This window comes from Gordionus sp. m RMFG-2023, chromosome 4, assembly GCF_954871325.1.
Source record: "Gordionus sp. m RMFG-2023 chromosome 4, tfGorSpeb1-WG-v2, whole genome shotgun sequence".
NCBI classification, from domain to species: Eukaryota; Metazoa; Nematomorpha; class Gordioida; order Chordodea; family Parachordodidae; genus Gordionus; species Gordionus sp. m RMFG-2023.
This window is the reverse complement of record NC_088778.1, coordinates 34,163,594-34,187,230: the sequence shown is the minus strand read 5'-3', so window position 1 is coordinate 34,187,230 and position 23,637 is coordinate 34,163,594. Positions and strand designations below refer to the sequence as shown.

The 23,637-nt window shown below is 25.4% G+C and overlaps 2 protein-coding genes and 2 long non-coding RNA genes across 5 annotated transcripts; 2 read left to right on the top strand and 2 right to left on the bottom strand.

The window, feature by feature from the left end:
- Positions 1 to 10,779: 10,779 nt before the first annotated feature.
- On the top strand, positions 10,780 to 11,105 carry LOC135927842 (uncharacterized). Its single transcript, XR_010572194.1, has 2 exons — positions 10,780 to 10,931; positions 10,972 to 11,105. It is a non-coding gene; the product is annotated as an uncharacterized LOC135927842 (long non-coding RNA).
- A 471-nt stretch (positions 11,106 to 11,576) lies between these two features.
- LOC135927839 (tigger transposable element-derived protein 4-like) lies at positions 11,577 to 13,168 on the bottom strand. Its single transcript, XM_065464042.1, has 3 exons — positions 12,830 to 13,168; positions 11,851 to 12,789; positions 11,577 to 11,809 (listed from the first exon to the last, which is right to left on the bottom strand). Exons 1-3 carry the CDS (start codon positions 13,155 to 13,157, stop codon positions 11,592 to 11,594), a joined length of 1,485 nt encoding a protein of 494 aa, XP_065320114.1. The 5' UTR covers positions 13,158 to 13,168; the 3' UTR covers positions 11,577 to 11,591.
- A 6,604-nt stretch (positions 13,169 to 19,772) lies between these two features.
- Positions 19,773 to 20,072, top strand: LOC135927841 (uncharacterized). Its single transcript, XR_010572193.1, has 2 exons — positions 19,773 to 19,898; positions 19,939 to 20,072. It is a non-coding gene; the product is annotated as an uncharacterized LOC135927841 (long non-coding RNA).
- Positions 20,073 to 20,460: 388 nt separating this feature from the next.
- LOC135927840 (jerky protein homolog-like) lies at positions 20,461 to 22,110 on the bottom strand. Of its 2 annotated transcripts, none has more exons than XM_065464043.1 (3): positions 21,797 to 22,110; positions 20,818 to 21,756; positions 20,461 to 20,776 (listed from the first exon to the last, which is right to left on the bottom strand). In XM_065464043.1, exons 2-3 carry the CDS (start codon positions 21,542 to 21,544, stop codon positions 20,559 to 20,561), a joined length of 945 nt encoding a protein of 314 aa, XP_065320115.1. In that variant the 5' UTR covers positions 21,545 to 21,756; positions 21,797 to 22,110; the 3' UTR covers positions 20,461 to 20,558. The 2 variants fall into 2 exon arrangements, with proteins under 2 accessions (XP_065320115.1, XP_065320116.1); XM_065464044.1 differs by having other exon boundaries at positions 20,818 to 21,740; positions 21,797 to 21,813.
- Positions 22,111 to 23,637: the final 1,527 nt, after the last annotated feature.

Here is a 23,637-nt window from a genome sequence, read left to right as displayed (position 1 = left end):
AAAATTTCGCGTAAAAAATATGCGAGGGAAAAAGATTAAATATTTATTTTTTGCGACTAAATTGTGTTTGATTGAACCTGTATAATCCCAGTTTTAGGACCCTTAGCTTCAAAATATATTCCGTAAAAATTATATGGCTGGAAAGAGGGAAAAATTCTCTATCCAACGATATAAAATTCGTTTTAATAATGATCGGTTTAAAACTCGTAAACGTGGTTTGTTTGCGAGAAAACAGGGGGAAATAGTAGCTCTTAACCGGTTTAACCCAAAATTTTCGGGTTTTTAAAGGGTGAACAACCGTTATAACCTAATCCAGTGTTACGATTGAAGTTTTGCGATGATATTGATATAAAAAAAATTTCGAAAAATTGATTCTTTAAGCTAGCTAAGGTCATTTTAGTCCAACACGATAAACACAATTTTTTGAAAATAATCATTTTTTTAATGTCCTGTTATTTTGTGTTTGCTAAACTCTCAGAATGGTTTAGCATTACTCGAAATTGTGGCAATCATTAATTTTTTCTTTAATTTTAGGACAATTATGATGTCACAAACTTTTATTAATTAATTAATAATTCATTTTTATAAATATATATTTTTTTTGGCAAATTGAAAATATTTAAGATTTTGTTATTAAATATTTTTCGAAATGTAAAAATTTTTATACAAATATAAACTAAAAAAACTAATAATCTTGGGGGGGGGGGGGTTGGAGTGGAACTGGTACTTGTAAGAATTTTTTTTTAGGAAAGAGAAACCGGAAGTACGGCAGTCTTTTAGTAAGATTTTAGCTAACCCATCTCCGACTTTTCGTAAATTTAGCTCCGGTCCTGACTTTTCATAAATATCGCGGGTAAGGTTTGACTTTTCGTTAAATTTTGGGCCAGGATAATTGTTCAAAAAAATTTGGGTTGGGTGGAAGTGTCAAGGATTGGATTCAATATCCGGTTGCAATCGGAAGGCTCCTACTAAAAAAATAATTCTATCATTTGTTCATTATCTTTAGACTCTAAAACTTCTTTTTTTTTCCAAAATTTCTAATATCTCTGCAAGGCTCGGACCCCTTCATAATTTCTCCACAAATGGTACAGAAAATTTTTTATAAAAAATATCTCATGATTTTCACAACCGCTAAACGAACTTATGGACAGTTTTATTCTGAAGATTTTTTTGGTGGATGTTTATTTTTTTTATTCAGATGAATTAAAAGATGTTCACCATAACGGATTTAGCGATCAATCAAAATAGTGAAAAATGGTTGGCAATGTGCGTGGTTCATTCCAATTGGATAGGATATTTTACGATGAATCATGAAATATTCCTTTAAATCAGGATTACGGAAATGATAACCAAAAAAAATATTTAATTCGATGATTTGGAGCGAAACGATAATTTCAAATCATGAGTATATTTCTTGACGTTCGTTACGTAAAAAGTAATGTCGTTACATTTTGCGTTACTCTATAAAAAAAAATAGCAACCCCGTTACTTAAATATAGCACTGATTTAATAAAAAAAATTAGATAGTCTTTTTAATTTTTTTAATATAATAAAATCAAATCTATATATAATACTTATTCTAATTATAAAAGAAATCTTTAAGGGGGGGGGGGGGGTTATCAAAAAATATTAATTTTAATTCATGGTAACCCTAACCCTAACCCTAACCCTATTTTAGGCAACTATTAAAAAAAAATTTGCTTCAAGGGGCTAATAACATTATTCTGGGGGCTATAATCCCTGCGCCCCCCCCCAGTACGCGACTTGTTGTGAAGATTTAATTTAAAACATTACCATATTTTATTTTATTTTTTATTTATTTGATAAAATAAAATTATTTTAATTTTACAAAAAAATAAATTGTTAAAAATAACATAATCTTAATATATTCTTATCAATTTTTTTTTTTACGAAAGTTAAATAATTTAATTTACAAAACGAAATTTAAAAAAATATGGAAATGTTTAAATGAATTCTGCGCAACACTAGAATACCGTAAAGAAAAACTTAAAGTATTGTTTAAACCATCTAACCTTGCCCAGCTCTAGAACAGTTTAGCCAAGTTCTTATTCTAAAAAAAAATAGTCTCTACCATTAAGTTGAGGATAAATTTTTTAGGGGGGATAATCTTGACCACGCCATATTGGATTTGGTCAAAGTTAGGGTGATTCGTTATCGCCAGAAAATTAAATTATTTAAAAAAGACATCCATCAAAATTTAATTTTTGTTTTCATCTTTCATTTTCCTAGATTTACTAGATTTTCTAGTTTAAATTTTTTTTTTCAGAATAAAGTTTCGATCAGTTTTTAAAAATACGATATAGGAGAATTTATCCATGGATATTTCATGTAAAAATTTATTGATCAGGCAAAGACAAATTTGTAGAAATTATGAAATCTATATTTTTTTCTTAACCGTATATTTCGTACATTTTTATTTTAGGTGTTGTTAAAAAAAAATAGTTTAATTTTTTACAAATAAAATTACCTTTTTTTAGTTACTTTTGAAAAAAAAACAATAATTGTAACTGTAATTAGTTTCGTATTTTGGAATGTAACGGAAAAAGTAGCTGATCAGGTTACTTTATGATATGTTGCAAGTATATAATTTGTATCTCATTCATTATTTTTATCGGGGATGTGAACCCCCTTTTCTAAAACCGAACTCTGTTCGGGTTCAAGTTTCGGAGGCCAGAAAAATAATGACTTATTAAAATTAGTTAAAATAAACAGAAACATCTTTTTTAAAAAAAAAGATTTATTTTAATTAGTATTGCCATAAAAATTAATTTATCATCGTAATTATAATTTATTTCGTGATTTTGTACTTCTCTTTGTCTCACTATCAATTTAATAATCCACAACACAACTCCTAAAAGCAGTGTTTTGTTAAACGGCTCATTGAGCAGATTTTTACAAATGGCCAACTCGATATTTTATTCATAAAAAATATTGCCTAAGCTTCGAGATTTCGCTGATATAAGTCTGAACCTTTGTTCCTTCTACAAACAAAATCTTCAGCAGGGCTTGCGTAACATTATTCTAGATAAAATATTGAGTTAGCCGTTTTTAAAAATGGGCTCAAAAGAAACCATTTAACAACACTACCTAAAATGCCGACTCTTAAAATATAACAAAAATGATTCCACGAAAAAAAAAAAAATTATCAAAAAATATTTTTTATTTTTTTAAATTATAAAACGATTGTTTTTAAAATAGGAAATCTTTTATAAAATGAAAATCGTAAATTACATTTTTTTTTTAAAAAAAAATATTATATTTATTTTTAACATATAAATTTAAAATAAATAAAATGAAATTTTAAAATAAATATAAAAAATAAGCTTGGACCCTGAACCCTAAATTTAAAAAAAAGGTTCGGGTTTAGGTTCGGCTAAATATCGAGGGTTTGGGAGGATTCGGGTTTCGAGTTCGGGTTTCGAGTTCGGGTTTCGGGTTCGGATTTCGGGTTCGGGTTCTAATGATTTCAATTTAAAATGACTAAGAATAATTATTCCAACTCGTCCTCATTTTTAGTGAAAATTAATTAAAATTAATAATTTTATTTTCAGAATAAATTAATTTAGTAGTTTAGGTTATATTGTATGAATATATATATATATAAAGGAGTGTTCCAAGCATTAAGATCTAATAATCAATAAAAAAATCCGACATATTCTTGTAAAATGGTTTTGGAATGAATTAATCGGGATTATGTGAAATTACCATAACTTCTTCTATATAATTATTATTGACGGATCGTTTAAAATCATTAATAGTTTGTCTATTGCTAGTTACTACCTTCTATATTCTAAATAATTTATTATGCCATCACTCGCTAACTTCTGTATTCTGACTAATTTATTATGTTGCTACCTAATAAATATTTAATAATTTATTATAACTAATAATTCATAGTTAATATTTTTTTGAGTTACATATATAATATCATTATCTAAACACAAACTTATAAATATTATTATCTAAACATAAACCAATATATTTAAATAAATCTTCATCCTTATATAATTTCCTATGACGCTTTTTTATCCATTATATTTAATAAGTTTACAGTATATTTTCTCTAAATAAGAATTAAATATAAGATTTGCTGACATGCCAAATTGATCGTAAAAGCAAGATTAATTGTAAAAAAAAATTATACATATTAAAGGGGGTATTAATATTTATAAACAATATTTATGATTATTATAAACGTTTTTTTATTTATAGTTTAACTTTTTTACGTGATATGTTGGATATTAATATTCTTTTAAACATGTATTTTTTTATTTAAAATCAGATGGCATTAAATATTTCAATCTTTATTTCAAAGATTTGAAATCATTCCTTGGAAAATATTTATTTTATTGATATTATTTTATTCTACACTCTTAAATATGCTTTATAATGACATTTTAGAAAATGTCTGTGGGTTTCTATGTGAAAATATAATATTATTTTTTTTACTGTTAAATTTGTCATTATTGATATTAAGAGAATGGAGAAGGGGGGGGGGGGTATCGTTAAACCTTTTGACATAATTGGCAAAGTTGTCAAAGAGAAATCTCCCATGCCAATTTCAACTATCTTAACAAATATTCTAATTGAAATGGGATCGAATAATTATTGAGGTATATCTAAAAACATATATATATTAAAAATATTGGATAGGAGAAAAATTAATATGAAAACCAAATGATAATAATATACAATATTAAATCCAAATTTAAATTTAAATGAACATCTTAGATATAATTAATTCTAATCGAATAAGTATTTAATTATTAGATCTTTATTATATTTATATTCGAATAATTTTATTCGCGAATATATTTAAAGGTGATTAAAAATATTATTATATAGTTATATTTTTAAACTTTAACACTTTCATATAATTTATTATATTTAAAATTTCCGCTTTATGTATGTATTGTGAAAAATTAATTAAATAGCTACTTTGCCTTGTAATTTGCTATAAAATGATTTACTAGCTTATTAATCTATATTACATCAAATTGTAAGTATAACGCATATAATGCTTTAATTATGATTATTGCACGTATTCTATTTAAATTATAATATTCCTCTTCTTGTTTCAAATCTAATAAAGATTTTTCTGATAAATGGGTAGCTATTGAGCAATCGTTATATATATATTAACCCCAACTCTTATCGCTCATTGCAATTTATATATAATATATATATGTTAAAACAAAAGAAGTAAATATGTATTTTATTAAAAGACTAAAATATATGACTAATAAAAATATAGTGATAAACAATGGATATGCATTGAGCCGTGAATTGATAGGAAATTTGAACGGCAAATTTCTAAGAAAGTTCTGACGGAAAGTTTAAACGAATGAAAATAATCCCGCCAATCGCGTTGAAAATAAAAGAAATTGATAGTATTTCAACATAATAGCGTCACTAGGGGGGGAGGGGGGAGCGCAGGGGCTCTAGCCTCCTGAAAAATTTGAATAGCCCTCTGAAGCAATAAAAAAATCTTAATGGCTCCCTAATAAATATCCCCCTGAACTAAAAATAAATTTTGATAACCCCCTGAACCATTTCTTTTATAATGCTATTAGTATTGATTTTATTATAAAAATTAATAAGACTGTCTAAGTTTTTATTGAATGAGTGTTATTTTAATTATTATATTATATTAATATACATATAAATTATAATTTCACTATGTCAGTTTGCACAATCAAATTCTATGTTAAAAAAGAAATATATCTGTAGTAAAGGAGTAATTTGTTGTAATATTTTGTTTACATATTATGTGTTATATTTGTCAGTTACTAATAATTATATATATGGATATTTTATTATATGTTTTTATAATGTATGATGAGAATAATAATTATGTACCATAAACTTCCTAATATTTTTTTATATACATTTATCCATATATATATTTCCTATTGTGAAAATAGAGGAATAAAATGTCGGAAACTAAAATGCATAAATATCAATATAGCATTAACAATTGAAGTTGAATTGATTTTTATCATTCAAATTATATAACACTAATTAAATATATAATCATTTATTAATTGAAAATTAACATTAATATTGTAATTAAAACAAATAGAGTCAAATCTATTTAATTGCGAAAATTTGGGTTTAAAATATTTAAAAATTTCGAAATTATATGATTAAAATCAATAATTTATTTATTAAAAATCAGTTGTGTTTTTTATAAGACTATTAATAATCTATATATTTTTAAAGCATATAAACCATCAAACCTGTAATAAATACAATTTTTAGTTAAAATAACAACTATAATATTTAAATTTGAATAAAAAAAGAATAAAAAACATAAATTTTAAATATCTAGTATGCATATGAATTTGATCTTCCTCACGTTAATATCGATAATTTTTAAATACAAGGATCATTCGAGATTCAAATAATAATTTTTATAAATATCTTTATAAAAAGTAAGTAAACATATAGTTGATAATCATCTATTATATAGAATTGGTTAAAAAATATTAAGTAAAATCCATTTTAACAGACATATTTTAAAGTTATAGAATATATTACAGTTAATTTTAATAACCCTTATCAATGCTTTTGATAATAAATATAAGTAACAATTTGCATTCAATTCTTTAACGCCATATAGTTATTCTTAATAAAAAAATATATTATTAATAATTAAACAACTTATTATTCATCTCACAATGGATGTAATCCTATTAGAATCTTTATTTTTTTACATATTTTTGGGAAAGCTATTTATTTGTTATTTGAAAAACAGTTTTGAGTTAAATTTTGAATACTTTAATATTTTGAGATTATTACAAACTACTATTATTTTAAGACATAATATACCAACTAGAGGTGTTGAGACAATAATATGTAAAATCTTAATTGCTTTCATCATATCACTCCGGTTCTTATTTCCTATTTACTAAATGATTCATTTCTAATATGGCATCCTTATCGTGTAAATAACTCAAGGTTCCAATAAAGATTTTCAGAGTTTTTTTTTATCAATTTATATAACATAATAAATTCTGTTATGAGTCTACATCGTGAGTTTAGATGAGAAATAATGATCAACTGTCTAGTCGTTTATATATCATTAAAAATGGAAAATAATTTTTATAAATTTAATATTATAATAGAATTAGATTTTTTGGTTTTACACGATTTTTGGATTTCACACTTTTATTTTTTATATATCTATAATTCAATAATTTTTTAAACAATTTAAATGTATATATTTTTTTTACAACAAACAAAGGAAGAATGAATAAAAATTTTTCAATATGATTTTTTCTATCAATTATTAATTATATTTTTTTTTCTTTTTAGCTTTCACCTTTTCTGGTGGTAAGCTCCTTCACTTATCTATTATATTATTAATCTTGATCTATTGTTATCTTTGTATTTCTGATCGATTTCATTTGTATCGATCGCCGGTGTATCATTTTCGAGGCCAAAGTATCTTGATCTCCCACCGGTGTATCAAATCAGTATCGACCAGATATCCTACCTGAGTATTCCCAACACAGAGTCATCAAATCGACAGATATCCCAATCCTGATCTCCCATATATTTGTATTTCTGATCTATTTCATTTGTATCGATCACCGGTGTATCTCAAGGCCAAAGTATCTTGACCCCCCCCCACCGTTGCATATCAATATCGACAAGATATCCCACCTGAGTATTCCTCACACTTAATTATAAGATACAGATAGCCCAATCCTGATCTCTCCTACTGGTATCAATACCGATAAATCTCCTACCGAAGTATCGTTATCAAGTCTCCATTGTAACTTGGTAGACAGACATTGAGCTTGAACCGAGGTCACCATTATCTCATCATCCTAGCGCTGGCCAATAAATTGTTATCATCTGACCCACGAGTTCCGCTGGCCGTTTTTTTGGTTTATTGGAACAAGTATCCTAGAACCCGGCTGTCCAAGCCTGTCGGTGACTGGGGTGGCATTTCTCAGCTCAGAAATTTATCATATCATATGTCTAAAGCTATACATCATTGAAAAAAAACCCGAAAATTTTTAGCTCCTTCCCAGGATTGAACCTGAGACCTTCGGTTTACAAGCCTTCATCACACACCACCGCACCCAATGACAAATGTCATTGACCGCACCACCCCGACGATATTCATTATATAATAATAAAAAAAAATATTTATTAATATAATATAACAAATATATCACAATAATTTTCTCGATCACCTATCTAGCTTCCACATCTAAAAGGAGGCTCTAACCACCATATAGTTTTATGATTTGAGTAGTCGTTTATATTCACTTCTTCAAGAATTATTGATTTGATTATCCTTATTAGTCCACTCTATAAAACATTGTCTAACAAAACGTTATATTAGTTTTACGCTAATAATTATTTTGCCTTGTGTGGTTTTTAAAAAAAAACATTATCAATTGAGGCAGTGTATGAATTAATTGACCTTTTTTATCACTTGTAATTATTGAGATGTAAAATTTTTTTATATCCGTAATCGAAAATATTTAATATTGTAATAAATGGAAATTTTTGTTTTAAAAAATATTGAAATGTCTTATATTGTTTTGCTTTCATTATTTGCATGCAAAATAAATGACAATATATTAAATTCAGAATAATTGTTCAGAGTTTGCAAATTTAAATTAAAAAAGTATAATATATTAATATAAAACCCGGTCGAAGGCCGGGTAAAAGCGGACCGAGGCCCACCAAATAGGGGGCATGGAGGGCTACAACCCCCATATAAATTTGTTAAGTTTGAGATTGTAAAGGTTAGTGACGTCCTTGTATTAACTTTATGGATATAAAATAAAAGGAAAAATATTTTATTATTTGTTATTCTGTGGTAATGTATAGTCTTGGGAGATTTCATGTTAAATTTTTTTATAATATAAATATTCGATATGAGTATCAAATAAAATGTAATTAAAATACTTTTTTACTATAATATTAATTATTACTTTAGATGAATAGGTTTAGGTTATTTATTTCTTCGGAGGGGGGGGGGGTGGTCAGAATTTTTAGAAATTATTTATAACATAAAAATAAATGTGGGTAACAAATAATAGCTAATTGAAATATGTTATGACTGAAATTATACTCTTAATCTTAATGGATAGGACTTAATCTGAAAGTGGGGGGGGGGGGGATATGATTCATGTAAATATTAGTTAACTTTTGCTTATAATAATAACTATCACTACGAAGGCGTAACCAGATTGTCCCTCAGCACCCCCTGTCCCTCAAAAATATATGCATATATCTTAAACACTAAGAAGGTAAAAGTTAATAATTTTTTTAACTAAAACTAATGACTATACTTCATATTTTTTGAAATAAAACAATTACATAAAAAAAGCAACTTATTTTTGGATATCATCCCTTGCTTATAGTAAATAAGAAATTAAACATATAATTGAATGATTTACACATCTTATAAATATTAATATATAAAGAAATTATACTTATAATTGAATGATTTACACATCTTATAAATATTAATATATATAATAATATTTATATAATAAAAAAATAATGTATATTTATAATGGTTAGGTTTAGCTACTTAACATTTATGAAGATATGATTATTATCCTCTTGTATATATCTTTCCATGTATTTGCATTTTGACTGATGCTATTTATTATATACCATTTTTTTCATATAATTTTAATTTTTCGCAATTCTGTTCTTACTTAAAATGAAAGCAAGGAAGGAAATTATATTAATGAAATTATTTAATGCCACGATAAAATAATATTTATTTCAAAGACGCCCTTAAAATTATAAGGAAGCTATTATATAAAATAATTATTTGTTTAAGTAAGTGATAATTAATTAAAAATTAGATGCTATAATAATAAATGAAGTACTTAATCAATTTTTAAAAATTGGTGTTAATTTTAAATAAGGGATACTTAGGGCCCAAAGTACTTCACTAACGACATCCATATCTCTATATATTATTAATACTACAATAGTCAAACAAAAATCGGGATCCCATTTTTTAAAATTTTTTTAAGCTATCCTAAGCACCGTCCACGTGAGTGGATAGAAAGAGGTGGGGGGGGGTGGGGTTTGAGCAGTTTATTTCTAATTTTTTAAAGGGGATTAGGAGGCGTCTAGGGGGATAAATTAGGACAGGAGGGGTTAGGCTAAATTAAATGGTGGATAGTTAAATTTTTGGATGAAATAGGGCAAAATATAAAAAAATTATTTAATACTTTTATTATACTTATTTACTACACACAAATAGATAGGTAAGCATTGACCAAATCAATATATAAACCCAATCTAATAGTTAAAATAGCACTCATTTAATAAAAATTTAGAGAGCCTTATTAATTTTTATATAATAAAATTAAATCTATATAAAATACTTAATAGAATTATAAAAGAAATTGTTCATGGGGGCTACCAAAAAATTTATTTTGAGCTAGCAAAAACTATTTCGCGTTGCGAGGTCAATATCATGATAATTGGTACAGTCAAAACCGTTTAATTGCGAAAGCTTGGGACCGAAATATTTAAAAATTTCGCAATTATCCGATTTTTCGCAATTATACGATTAAAATTCAACAATTTATTTATTAAAAATCAGTTTGTGTTTTTTATAAAGATATTTATCATCTATATATATTTTAATCATATAAGCCATCAAACTTTGCAATAAATACAATTTTTAATTAATGTAACCAACTATATATTTTAATTTGAATAAGTTATGTATCGAATAAAAAAACTAAATTTTAAAAATTTATCTTATTTGTTGAAACATATGATCATAGCTTTTTTTTTCTTCCCACCAATAATCCTATATTTTTATCGTCAATTCATCAAGTTATTATTTTATAAAAAGTATTCAATTAATTTAGATCAATCAAATAATATTAAAATATCTGAAGCATTTGAAAGTAATGTGATATATTTTGAATTTATTTATATTTTCTCTAGATCTAGACATGATTATAGACAGAAAAGAACAAAGAAAACAAGACTTAATTATAAAAAGATTGTAATTATTTATGTATTAGCATTATAGTTGTTGATAAATTATTTTTTATTGAATAAAATTATAATTAAATTTGTTTACTTGATTTTATCTCATTTTTTATTTAAGATATGTAAGAATTAAAGCAAAAAAAAGCTTTTGTGAAAGATAATAACATTTTTTCCTTTACAATACCCTAATATTTATTTCCATTAATTTTAACTACTTTTGTCATTTTACCTTCATTAAATTTACTGAAATATAATTTTACACAAATATATTATCACTTTTTAAATTCTAATTTATTATTAAAGCCAAATTTTAAAATATTTTGCCTAAAAAACTGGAAACAATAAGATTAATATAAAAGAATTTAAGTTTATTAAGTGTTTTGTTTTCATTCACATGATATTTGATTTAAAATCCTATGCCTATTCAAATCTTATAAATTCTAATATTATAAATGTAAATGTATTAACAGACCATGCTGGAATGAAAGTTTATTAATGCTTTATAACATAAGATTTTATTTGAACTAATTTTATTATACATGTATCACAATTATTATAAAGTAATATAAGATTTAATAAAAATATTTTGTGATAAGAGCTTGGCTAGACTCTGGAGTAAATAATTCTTTTTCCACTATATTCTCTAGCTTTCTTAGTGAATCTTGATCCCTTAGATGTTCATGAGCATATTCAAGAAAAGTATAATAACCATTAAGAGCCTGATTTTTTGTAATTAAATGATCAGATATGTCTAGGTTCCCTTCGTCATTTTCGGAGCTTTCATAACCTTCTATAAAAAATAAGATTAATTAAAATTTTAAGTAATTAAACCTTCCAACTCTAATCTTATCTGATTACAAATATCCTGATCATCTAAAATTCCATGGCAGCTAGCATCATCATCGTGTAACACATATTCTTCAAATATGGGATCAAATTCATCTTCTTCGTTGTCAGTTAATGCTATATCATCCTCCGATTCCCAATCAAATGCCATAGACTTATCAAAAAATTTAGCTTCAATAAAACACTTTATGATTGTGGTACTTGTCACCTCACCCCATGCAAATTTTATAAGATAGAGGCTATCATAAAGTGTAAATCTTTTATAAAAAGAAATGGTGTCATTTCCTTCCATCAATGTTATCATTTTTCTCATGATACCCTTTCTATAATGACATTTAAAGGATCTAATTGCACCCATGTCCAAAGGTTGAATTAATGATGTTGTATTTGCTGGTAAAAAAATTAATTTTATATTGTTAAATGTTAATTTTGTTTTGTGACAAGATGCATTGTCACAAAACAATAAAATTTTCTTCTTTAATGAGGAATCCCATTCTTTAAGAATATCTTCAAAAGTTGAGGTTGTCATCCAGCTGCTTTTATTGGAGTAGTATTTAACTGGTAATTTTTTATTTTTAAAGCACCTAGGGTTTTTAAATTTCCCTACAACATATAACTTTTTATCAGATCCATCCCCATTTATGATAAATAGAACTGTGACCTTTTCCTTGTCTGGTTTGAAGCCCAGTGGTTGAGTTCCACTAAATTCCATTGTGCCCTTTGGTAATGCTCGGTAGTATAGTCCTGTCTCATCACAATTGTAAATATTACTCCTTTGATAATCTTTAATCAGAGATGGGAGTGTATTTCTGCTCCATTCATTTGCATTAATAATATCTGCACTCCCCTTTTCATTGCAAACATTATGAAAATTTATATTCTGTCTTTTCCTAAATCTCTGCAACCAGCTGCTAGTAGGAATGCCTATAATTTATATATATATATTATAAAAACTTATAATTACCTTCATTGAATGTTTGGCTAAAAAACATAGCTTTTTCTAACATCACTGGCCCATTTAGACTGCAATTTTTACTTCGCATTTGGGTAAACCAAACCAATAAAGCTGCTTCTGTCTTTGGGTAACAACTCATTCTAACTCTTTTAGTTGTAGGAGGTTTATTCCTTAGAAATTGTGAGCATAGATTTTCTTTATTCGCTATTAAACGGTAGATTGTCGAGACGTGGCAATTGTAATTTGATGCTAATTGTGTTTTTGATGTAGTGTTTAATTTATCAATTATTTCTTTTTTATGCTTCAGGGTTAATGTTTGGAATGATTTTTTTACCATTTTTATATTAATTTCTGGCGTGGAAATGAATGAATGAATGAATGAATGGAAAAAGGTTAAATAAAAAAATGATGAATAATTTTTTTCGATAAATTTTTTTTATTTTTTCATTTATCCGATTAAATTAACGTTATTGTAATATAAATGGGACCTGAAAAATTTTGCAATTATCCGATATTTCGCAATTAACCGATTCGCAATTATAAATGTAATTTAACATTATACCATAGTAATTATTATCAAAATCGCGGGGTTTTTTCGCATTTAAAAGTTTTTGCACTTAAGCGATATGCAATTAAACGGTTTTGACTGTATTAGTTAATATTTTATTTCGAATAATATTTTTTTTAAAATTGATACAAGATTGATGATAGAGTTTTTAATTTTTATTTAACCTTATAAAATTTATATAATGATTAATGAACTTACATTTGGTTTTACTGGATTAAAATTTTCTTGCTACCCCCTCCTTTGCTTTTCTCATAGGTCTTAAGAAGAGATATAGACTTTGTTAATATGTTAATCATTGAGGTCATTAGTTAAATCTTAATCCCCACTAGCGTGAAAGATAATTTAAAAAATACTTGATTCATATTTACGATCACTTTGTTTCAAGTCTGAGCCTGGTTGGAGAGACGGGTAAGATAAAAAAAATTTATAACATATATTTTCATATGGTTATCAAATGAAAGCTAAGGATGTGTTTACGTTATTACTCATCTCTATGTTTGTAGAGTAAATCTGTGAGGTGAGATGAGGGGGGGGGGGGGGTAAAAATAATATCTAGACATGAAACTCTAATATCAATATCATCACTTCAAATCATGAAGAAGAGCTAATTTTTAAAACCTTTTTTAAAACGTATATAATGGCATGTTAGGGGAGGGGGAGGGTGTTTGACAAGCGTTTATAATTTAAGGAACTTTTGTGGGCAAATTAATATTGGATGTTGTTTTCCTTTATATGAATGCACTCGTAATATATTTTTTGTTTCGCAGTAATGCGCTCATGATAATGATCTCGTGAAAATGCACGCGCGGTACGAAATTTGCTACAAAGGGTTCGCCTTTTAACTAGGCTTAAAACAATTTTCGAAATTTTTCTATATTTCTTTCCCTCATGGAGTAAATTATAATAGCAGTGATAATTTATTATTACACCCAAAAGTCTAAGAACTTCTTTTTAGTAGTGTTAGATATATGGGATTTACATATAAATCTATTTGATATAATATTAAGGTATTGTATAGCATGAATTACAATTTTATTCGTTCATATTTAATTTTGCATTGATCAATTTATTTTTGTTGTAGCTGTTGAAAAAAAGAAGAAATAAATGTAATATAATACATCAAATGTCAGTTATTTTCTGACAGGTGAATTAAGTTTTCCTTGGGGGAAGAAGAGGAGGTGATGAACACATGATGGGTTGATGGGAAAGGATTCTTTTGTTATCCATTTTGGGACATGAAGAATTAGATAATTAGATATTTATGATTTGTAATTTTTTTGATAATGTACAGATATTGTTGTTGGTGTTTTTTAATAAAGAAATTTGAGTCGTATTCTTATTCTTATTATTATGAAAATATGGCTTGTAATAATTTTGTATATTGATCTATTAACTAATCGATTTAGTAATATATATATAAACATATTAAATTTTATTTTTTTGTTAGTTGTTAGTTGTTAAATTTTAAAATAAAAATATAAAATAAATAAATTATTATAAAAAAATCTTAATCCTTGTATCAACTTCCCTGCCTACCTTAACATGGTGGCAGCGGTGGATCATGGATATAAATTAATAGCTTTCAACCTTTTTATTTTTTTATAAAAGATAAAGAAATTTTTAGATACGATGGTAACAAAAAGATTTGGTAATGACTATGACAATCTTATGGTCAGTGGAGTTGATACACCAAATGGGAACTAATATGGTCAAACTAGATGAAAAATGATTCTGAAAGATTATCTTCATTAAATTCTAAATCACGTATGAGATGATAAAGGAATGTGTCATAAAAATTAATTAGTTAAATTGATTACCCAAAGGGATCGAAATCAAACAAATTCACTCATTTCTTAATTATAATTTCCCAGACCTAACTTCATCTAATTATCCAAATAAAAATTTTCAATTTAAAACTTATAACAATAATTATAGTAACAAAAATTACTATAAAAATAGCAATGAAAATAAAAAACCTTATAATTAAATACATGATAATCATAAAGAGACATACGAGAATATAAAATTTTGTCACCATAATAATAAATTTCAAACAAAAATGAATTATATAATTTATTGTCAAATATTCAAAATAAATCTTGCAAAAAAAATATTGAGATAAATAATAGAGTTAATTTACATAAAATACTTGGTTTATTTATGGCTAATCATTCTTATCGAAACTGGAAAGATGTTATTTAGCTAAATATGAAAAATTTTTTGTGAAATTAAAGTACAAAATATTATGGACATATATCGCATTAAACTAATTAATAATTTAAAAATAAAAAGTAAAAATTTTATAGATAAAATGTCTTATAAATTGAAATGTAAATGATATGATAGATTATAAAGAAATACTTGTAATTAAAAATAATATGTGTTAAAAAAAAATAATTCAATTAATTTTAAGGTGATAAAAATTGTGAAGAATAAAAATTTTATAGAGAATAGAAGACAATATCTATACTAAATATATAAATTTCAGAAATTTTTTTAAAGAGGCGATAAAGTGTTTTTTAAAAATTTAAGGCCAAATTATGTTTTACACATAGGCGTAGCCAGGATTTTCCTAATGGGGGGGGGGGAATTAAAAAATTACTGGGGGCTTCGCCCCAGACCCCATTTGGGCGGGCCTTTTTGCCCGGCTTTCGGCCGGGTTACCTTAGTTTATATATAGTCATTTTACAAGATAGGAGGTTAATTTTAATAAAAAAAATAAGCCTGGAACAAATATGAAATATATTTTTATTAGTTTATATAAAATATAATAAATTACTTGTATATACATTGATATAAAAGCATGGTAAAAATTTATTCCAAACAAGTATAATAAATTTATTTATAAAAAGTAAGTAGACATTTAGTTGATATTCCTCTATTATATAGAATTAGTTATAAAATACTAGGTAAAATTCCACTTTTACAGACATATTTGACAGTTGGGGAATATATTACAGTTAATATTTTAACAAATTTTACTAATCAATGCTCTTGATAATAAATAAATCAACAATTTGCATTCAATTATTTAACGCCATCTATTTATATTAAATAAAAAATGATATTAAAATTAATCTTCATATTATTCATCCCACAATGTCTTTAAAATATATTTTCTGATGTCCTTATCAATATTTTATAGTTTTCTGTAAAATATATAATTCGCTATATTGGTAAAAATTACTTGATTGTCATATGATAATATTAGATATTGTACTTAAATCTATAACATATAATATTCCGCTGTTTGTATTGTGCTTTAATTTTTTTATTTAATTTATGATTTAATTTCATCAATAGTTTTATAATTATATTTTACTTTTATCAAGATAAAAAAAATTACTCACTTTATAAAAAAAATTATGATATATATTATAGTATATAGTAATTTTATGGATATATTATTAATATTTATAATACATTTCACTCTTGTTTTAAGACTTATCTATGACTTAATTCCATTTCTTTAAAAGCATTTTTGGTTCACTTTTTTTTTATATATAAATGTTTTTTTCCAAAAATGTATAAATTATGATTAGTTTTATAAAAAAATGTCAACTTTTACATTCTTTCTTTCAAATTATTGTTTAAGATATATGCATACATTTTTGGGGGTCAAGGAGTGCGGGGAGGAATAAGGGGGATATTTTTCGAAAGCTTTGATATTCACAAAAAGTGATAAATTTCTAAAGGGGAGGGGGTTTCCCCTTGTCTCCTCCCCTGGCTACCACTATGGTTTTAAATAAAGCGTTAATTTGAAGAAGAATTATAATATTGAGACACTTTTTAAATTAAAAAACAAGGGTGTTAAATTCAAACTGTGAATAATATTTATTCGCAAATTTTAACCTCACGGATAGAAATTATTATTAATATAAACATAAATAAAAATCGACGTATAAAAATTGAATTTATTATTAATATAAAACATATAAAAATAAATAAAAAATTTATGTAAAAGGCATATAAATAATATTTAAAAAAAAACAAATGTAAAACGCGAAGTTCATATTTGATTCTATATATTTATTCTATATATTTATTCTATATAAAATATTTATTTTGATATTTGATATTCAATTTCAAAATATACAATAATTCAATATTCCAATATACAATAAATACCCTTATTTTATAAATTATTCCGATATAAATTATTTATTCCATTATCATTTCAATTATTCAAAAATTATTTTATTCGAGACAAATTGATGCTGATAATAATTAACAAATAACATTAATAACAAACAATGATTATGAATTACTAGATCAACAAGCTTATAAGAAACGATAATCTAGCTGATAAGAGGATAATGATCAAGATGATGATTTTCAAGCCAAGGTGACATGGACGATAATCAAGCTAATAATAGGACGATTAGGATAACTAACAATTAAAACAAGACAACGAAAAAGATATGACTTATGCAACAACAACAATGAACAAAAAAAAACAAAAAAAAAGTTAAACCTTGGACAAAACTTAACGATAACCGCTAACTTCAAATAGAGTGAGGAACATTTAAAAAAATCAAGCGAAGGAAACAGAAAGGAGAATGTTAGATATATGGAATTTTCATATAAAATTATGTGAAATATCAAGATTTTGTATAGCATGAATTACAATTTTATTCGTTCATACATTTAACTCTTCCATATATTTCAGATTCATTATTTAAAGTATTATATCTACTAATCGATTTAATAATATATTTATAAAAATGATGAATTTTTTTTTTTTGTTAGTTGTCAAATTTTAAATAAAATTATTATAGAAAAATCATAATCCTTGTCAACTTCCATGCCTACCTTAACAAGTAACAAAAACTTTTAACTAGGCTTAAAACAAATTTTTAAAAATTTTTCATATTTTTATTCTCCTGGAGTAAAATATAGTGACAATACCAATTTAGTAATATACCCAATAGAACATCTTTTTAGCATCAAAAACTTTTAACACAGCTTGAAATAAATTTAAAAAAATTTATAATTTTTGTTCTTCGTGAAGTAGAATATAATGACAGTGCCGATTTATTACTATAACTAAAGGTTTTAGAACATCTTTTTAATATCAAAAACTTTTAACTAGGCTTTAAACAAATTGATAAAATATTCATATAAATTTTTTCTCGTGGAGAAAAATATAATAGGAGTGAAAATTTTTTACTACATCCAGAGGTTTTAGAATATCTTTCTAGTATTTTTAAATAGGCTTAAACAAATTAAAATTTTTTATAATGCCGACTCAGAGAGTCGGATGAGTCGGATTGGGTCATGGTAAATTTTTAGATCCTAACTCTAGGTTGGGTTTATTTCTACGACCTCGACTCGGATTTTAGGCCCAAAAAAAACCAAATATTTAACAATACTAGATGGAACCTCCAAGTTGGCTTCGTGAAAAAAAAAACATGAACCTAGTCAGGAACTATAAAGATTAACAAGCAAATCTTTTGCTAAGCCACAGATTAGTCTTGTTAAAACCCCGATTCGGGTTGATTTATAAAGAAGGCCATTAAAATTTTAGCCAAAATAATATCATATAAGCTTGGAGATTTTGCTCATAGATGGCAACAAGGTTTGGATATTTATTTGTCGAAACTCGAGGATTACGTAATATTATTTTGGCTAACATCTTAATCGAGCCGTTTTTAAAAATATACCCAAATCGGGCTTTTTAACAACACTATAACAGAGACATTCCCAAAATCACATTGTTTTTAAACATATATTAAGTATAACCAAATTTGGCAGTATCTATCCAAATAAATAAACTAAATACCAATTATATATTGCGGAGCTATATCTATTATGATGCACCTTTAGATTGTAGAATATTATAAAGCGTGTAATAATATATAACTAAAGAAGGAATATTTACTAATATTATTCGTATAAATGTAATATTTGATTCATCAAATCTCTTGAGAGCTCTAATTTTGTAAAATCTTATATGTCAAAAATTAAAGGATTTGCTGTTAGAAAAAAATTTAAATCTCAAAAAATACTCTTATTGTTAAGAAATATACTTTGAAACGGTTGGGGTCTCCTATCATAGCTTGATAAATATATTATTGTTATACAGTCAAAACCGTTTAATTGCGAAAGCTTGGGACCGAAATATTTAAAAATTTCGCAATTATCCGATTTTTCGCAATTATACGATTAAAATTCAACAATTTATTTATTAAAAATCAGTTTGTGTTTTTTATAAAGATATTTATCATCTATATATATTTTAATCATATAAGCCATCAAACTTTGCAATAAATACAATTTTTAATTAATGTAACCAACTATATATTTTAATTTGAATAAGTTATGTAACGAATAAAAAAACTAAATTTTAAAAATTTATCTTATTTGTTGAAACATATGATCATAGCTTTTTTTTCTTCCCACCAATAATCCTATATTTTTATCGTCAATTCATCAAGTTATTATTTTATAAAAAGTATTCAATTAATTTAGATCAATCAAATAATATTAAAATATCTGAAGCACTTGAAAGTAATGTGATATATTTTGAATATATTTATATTTTCTCTAGATCTAGACATGATTATAGACAGAAAAGAACAAAGAAAACAAGACTTAATTATAAAAAGATTGTAATTATTTATGTATTAGCATTATAGTTGTTGATAAATTATTTTTTATTGAATAAAATTATAATTAAATTTGTTTACTTGATTTTATCTCATTTTTTATTTAAGATATGTAAGAATTAAAGCAAAAAAAAGCTTTTGTGAAAGATAATAACATTTTTTCCTTTACAATACCCTAATATTTATTTCCATTAATTTTAACTACTTTTGTCATTTTACCTTCATTAAATTTACTGAAATATAATTTTACACAAATATATTATCACTTTTTAAATTCTAATTTATTATTAAAGCCAAATTTTAAAATATTTTGCCTAAAAAACTGGAAACAATAAGATTAATATAAAAGAATTTAAGTTTATTAAGTGTTTTGTTTTCATTCACATGATATTTGATTTAAAATCCTATGCCTATTCAAATCTTATAAATTCTAATATTATAAATGTAAATGTATTAACAGACCATGCTGGAATGAAAGTTTATTAATGCTTTATAACATAAGATTTTATTTGAACTAATTTTATTATACATGTATCACAATTATTATAAAGTAATATAAGATTTAATAAAAATATTTTGTGATAAGAGTTTGGCTAGACTCTGGAGTAAATAATTCTTTTTCCACTATATTCTCTAGCTTTCTTAGTGAATCTTGATCCCTTAGATGTTCATGAGCATATTCAAGAAAAGTATAATAACCATTAAGAGCCTGATTTTTTGTAATTAAATGATCAGATATCTCTAGGTTCCCTTCGTCATTCTCGGAGCTTTCATAACCTTCTATAAAAAATAAGATTAATTAAAATTTTAAGTAATTAAACCTTCCAACTCTAATCTTATCTGATTACAAATATCCTGATCATCTAAAATTCCATGGCAGCTAGCATCATCATCGTGTAACACATATTCTTCAAATATGGGATCAAATTCATCTTCTTCGTTGTCAGTTAATGCTATATCATCCTCCGATTCCCAATCAAATGCCATAGACTTATCAAAAAATTTAGCTTCAATAAAACACTTTATGATTGTGGTACTTGTCACCTCACCCCATGCAAATTTTATAAGATAGAGGCTATCATAAAGTGTAAATCTTTTATAAAAAGAAATGGTGTCATTTCCTTCCATCAATGTTATCATTTTTCTCATGATACCCTTTCTATAATGACATTTAAAGGATCTAATTGCACCCATGTCCAAAGGTTGAATTAATGATGTTGTATTTGCTGGTAAAAAAATTAATTTTATATTGTTAAATGTTAATTTTGTTTTGTGACAAGATGCATTGTCACAAAACAATAAAATTTTCTTCTTTAATGAGGAATCCCATTCTTTAAGAATATCTTCAAAAGTTGAGGTTGTCATCCAGCTGCTTTTATTGGAGTAGTATTTAACTGGTAATTTTTTATTTTTAAAGCACCTAGGGTTTTTAAATTTCCCTACAACATATAACTTTTTATCAGATCCATCCCCATTTATGATAAATAGAACTGTGACCTTTTCCTTGTCTGGTTTGAAGCCCAGTGGTTGAGTTCCACTAAATTCCATTGTGCCCTTTGGTAATGCTCGGTAGTATAGTCCTGTCTCATCACAATTGTAAATATTACTCCTTTGATAATCTTTAATCAGAGATGGGAGTGTATTTCTGCTCCATTCATTTGCATTAATAATATCTGCACTCCCCTTTTCATTGCAAACATTATGAAAATTTATATTCTGTCTTTTCCTAAATCTCTGCAACCAGCTGCTAGTAGGAATGCCTATAATTTATATATATATATTATAAAAACTTATAATTACCTTCATTGAATGTTTGGCTAAAAACATAGCTTTTTCTAACATCACTGGCCCATTTAGACTGCAATTTTTACTTCGCATTTGTGTAAACCAAACCAATAAAGCTGCTTCTGTCTTTGGGTAACAACTCATTCTAACTCTTTTAGTTGTAGGAGGTTTATTCCTTAGAAATTGTGAGCATAGATTTTCTTTATTCGCTATTAAACGGTAGATTGTCGAGACGTGGCAATTGTAATTTGATGCTAATTGTGTTTTTGATGTAGTGTTTAATTTATCAATTATTTCTTTTTTATGCTTCAGGGTTAATGTTTGGAATGATTTTTTTACCATTTTTATATTAATTTCTGGCGTGGAAATGAATGAATGAATGAATGAATGGAAAAAGGTTAAATAAAAAAATGATGAATAATTTTTTTCGATAAATTTTTTTTATTTTTTCACTTATCCGATTAAATTAACGTTATTGTTATATAAATGGGACCTGAAAAATTTTGCAATTATCCGATATTTCGCAATTAACCGATTCGCAATTATAAATGTAATTTAACATTATACCATAGTAATTATTATCAAAATCGCGGGGTTTTTTCGCATTTAAAAGTTTTTGCACTTAAGCGATATGCAATTAAACGGTTTTGACTGTAATCATTGGAATGCCATTTACTCAATATATTATTTACTGAAATTTTTGCCCTATTATTCTATAACTGATTTTTAAAACTTTACTCGTATTTTGATGTTATTATAGAATAACTAAAGCAAAGTTAGTTCTTAACCAAGAATTCCTAATTTTATTACTCTAATATAGGGGCGTTGCTAGCCTTTACAATCTCAGGGGGCTCAACTAAAAAAAATTATGGGAGCTTCGCCTCCTATACCCCCCTAATTACGGGCCTTCGGCTAGCTTTTGGCCGGCCTTCGGTTCGGCCGGTTTTATATAATATATAATATATTTTTAAGATTTGCAAACTTGAAACAATTATTCTGAATTTCATATTTATTAGAAATGAGACATTTTATAACTATAAAATAAGAAACCTGAGTGATATGATAAAAGCATGTGAGATTTTATATATTATTGTCGCACCACCTCTAGTTAGTATATTATATCTCAAAATAATAGTAGTTTGTAATAATATCAAAAATATACTCATATTAAAAATTTAACTCAAAACTGTTTTTCAAAGAAGAAAAAAATGACTTTCCTAAAAACACGTAGAAAAAAAGAGGAGAAAATATATCTAATTTATTACATCCATTGTGGGATGAATAATAAAATGTTTAATTTTTAATAATATTATAAATAAAATGGCGTTAAAGAATTGAATGCTAATGGTTACTTATATTTATTATCAAAAGTATTTATTAGTAAAATTTATAAAAATATTAATTGTAATATATAATATAACTGTTAAATATGTCTGTAAAAGTGGCATTTTACCTTTGCATTATACCTAATATTTTATAATCAATTATATATATAATAGAGGATTCTAAACTATATGTCTACTTACTTTTTATAAAGAAATCTCTTATACTTATTTGGACCTTGAAAATATTTTTAAGATGAGTTGATAATTAAATTTAAAAATGAATATTATAGGTGATTAGGGATTTTGAACTCGGCTAATTACAATATTAAATTTGTTAATTTTCAATTAATAAATGATTATATTAATTTAATTAGGATTATATTTTAATTTAAATAATTGAAGTCAATTAAGCTTCAACTGTTGCTAAATTAATATTTAGTGAGTAATATTGATTTGATATTCTATTTTTAACATAAAATTTGATTTCAAGCTGACATAGTGAAAATATAATATTTATGTATTAATTTAATC

Coding starts and splice junctions, on each gene's coding strand:
- LOC135927839 (XM_065464042.1), bottom strand. CDS start 13,157: ATGGTAAAAAAATCATTCCAAACATTAACCCTGAAGCATAAAAAAGAA. Junction 12,790..12,829: donor TAGCCAAACATTCAATGAAG/GTAATTATAAGT, acceptor TATAAATTATAG/GCATTCCTACTAGCAGCTGG. Junction 11,810..11,850: donor GATAAGATTAGAGTTGGAAG/GTTTAATTACTT, acceptor TATTTTTTATAG/AAGGTTATGAAAGCTCCGAA.
- LOC135927840 (XM_065464043.1), bottom strand. CDS start 21,544: ATGGAATTTAGTGGAACTCAACCACTGGGCTTCAAACCAGACAAGGAA. Junction 20,777..20,817: donor GATAAGATTAGAGTTGGAAG/GTTTAATTACTT, acceptor TATTTTTTATAG/AAGGTTATGAAAGCTCCGAG.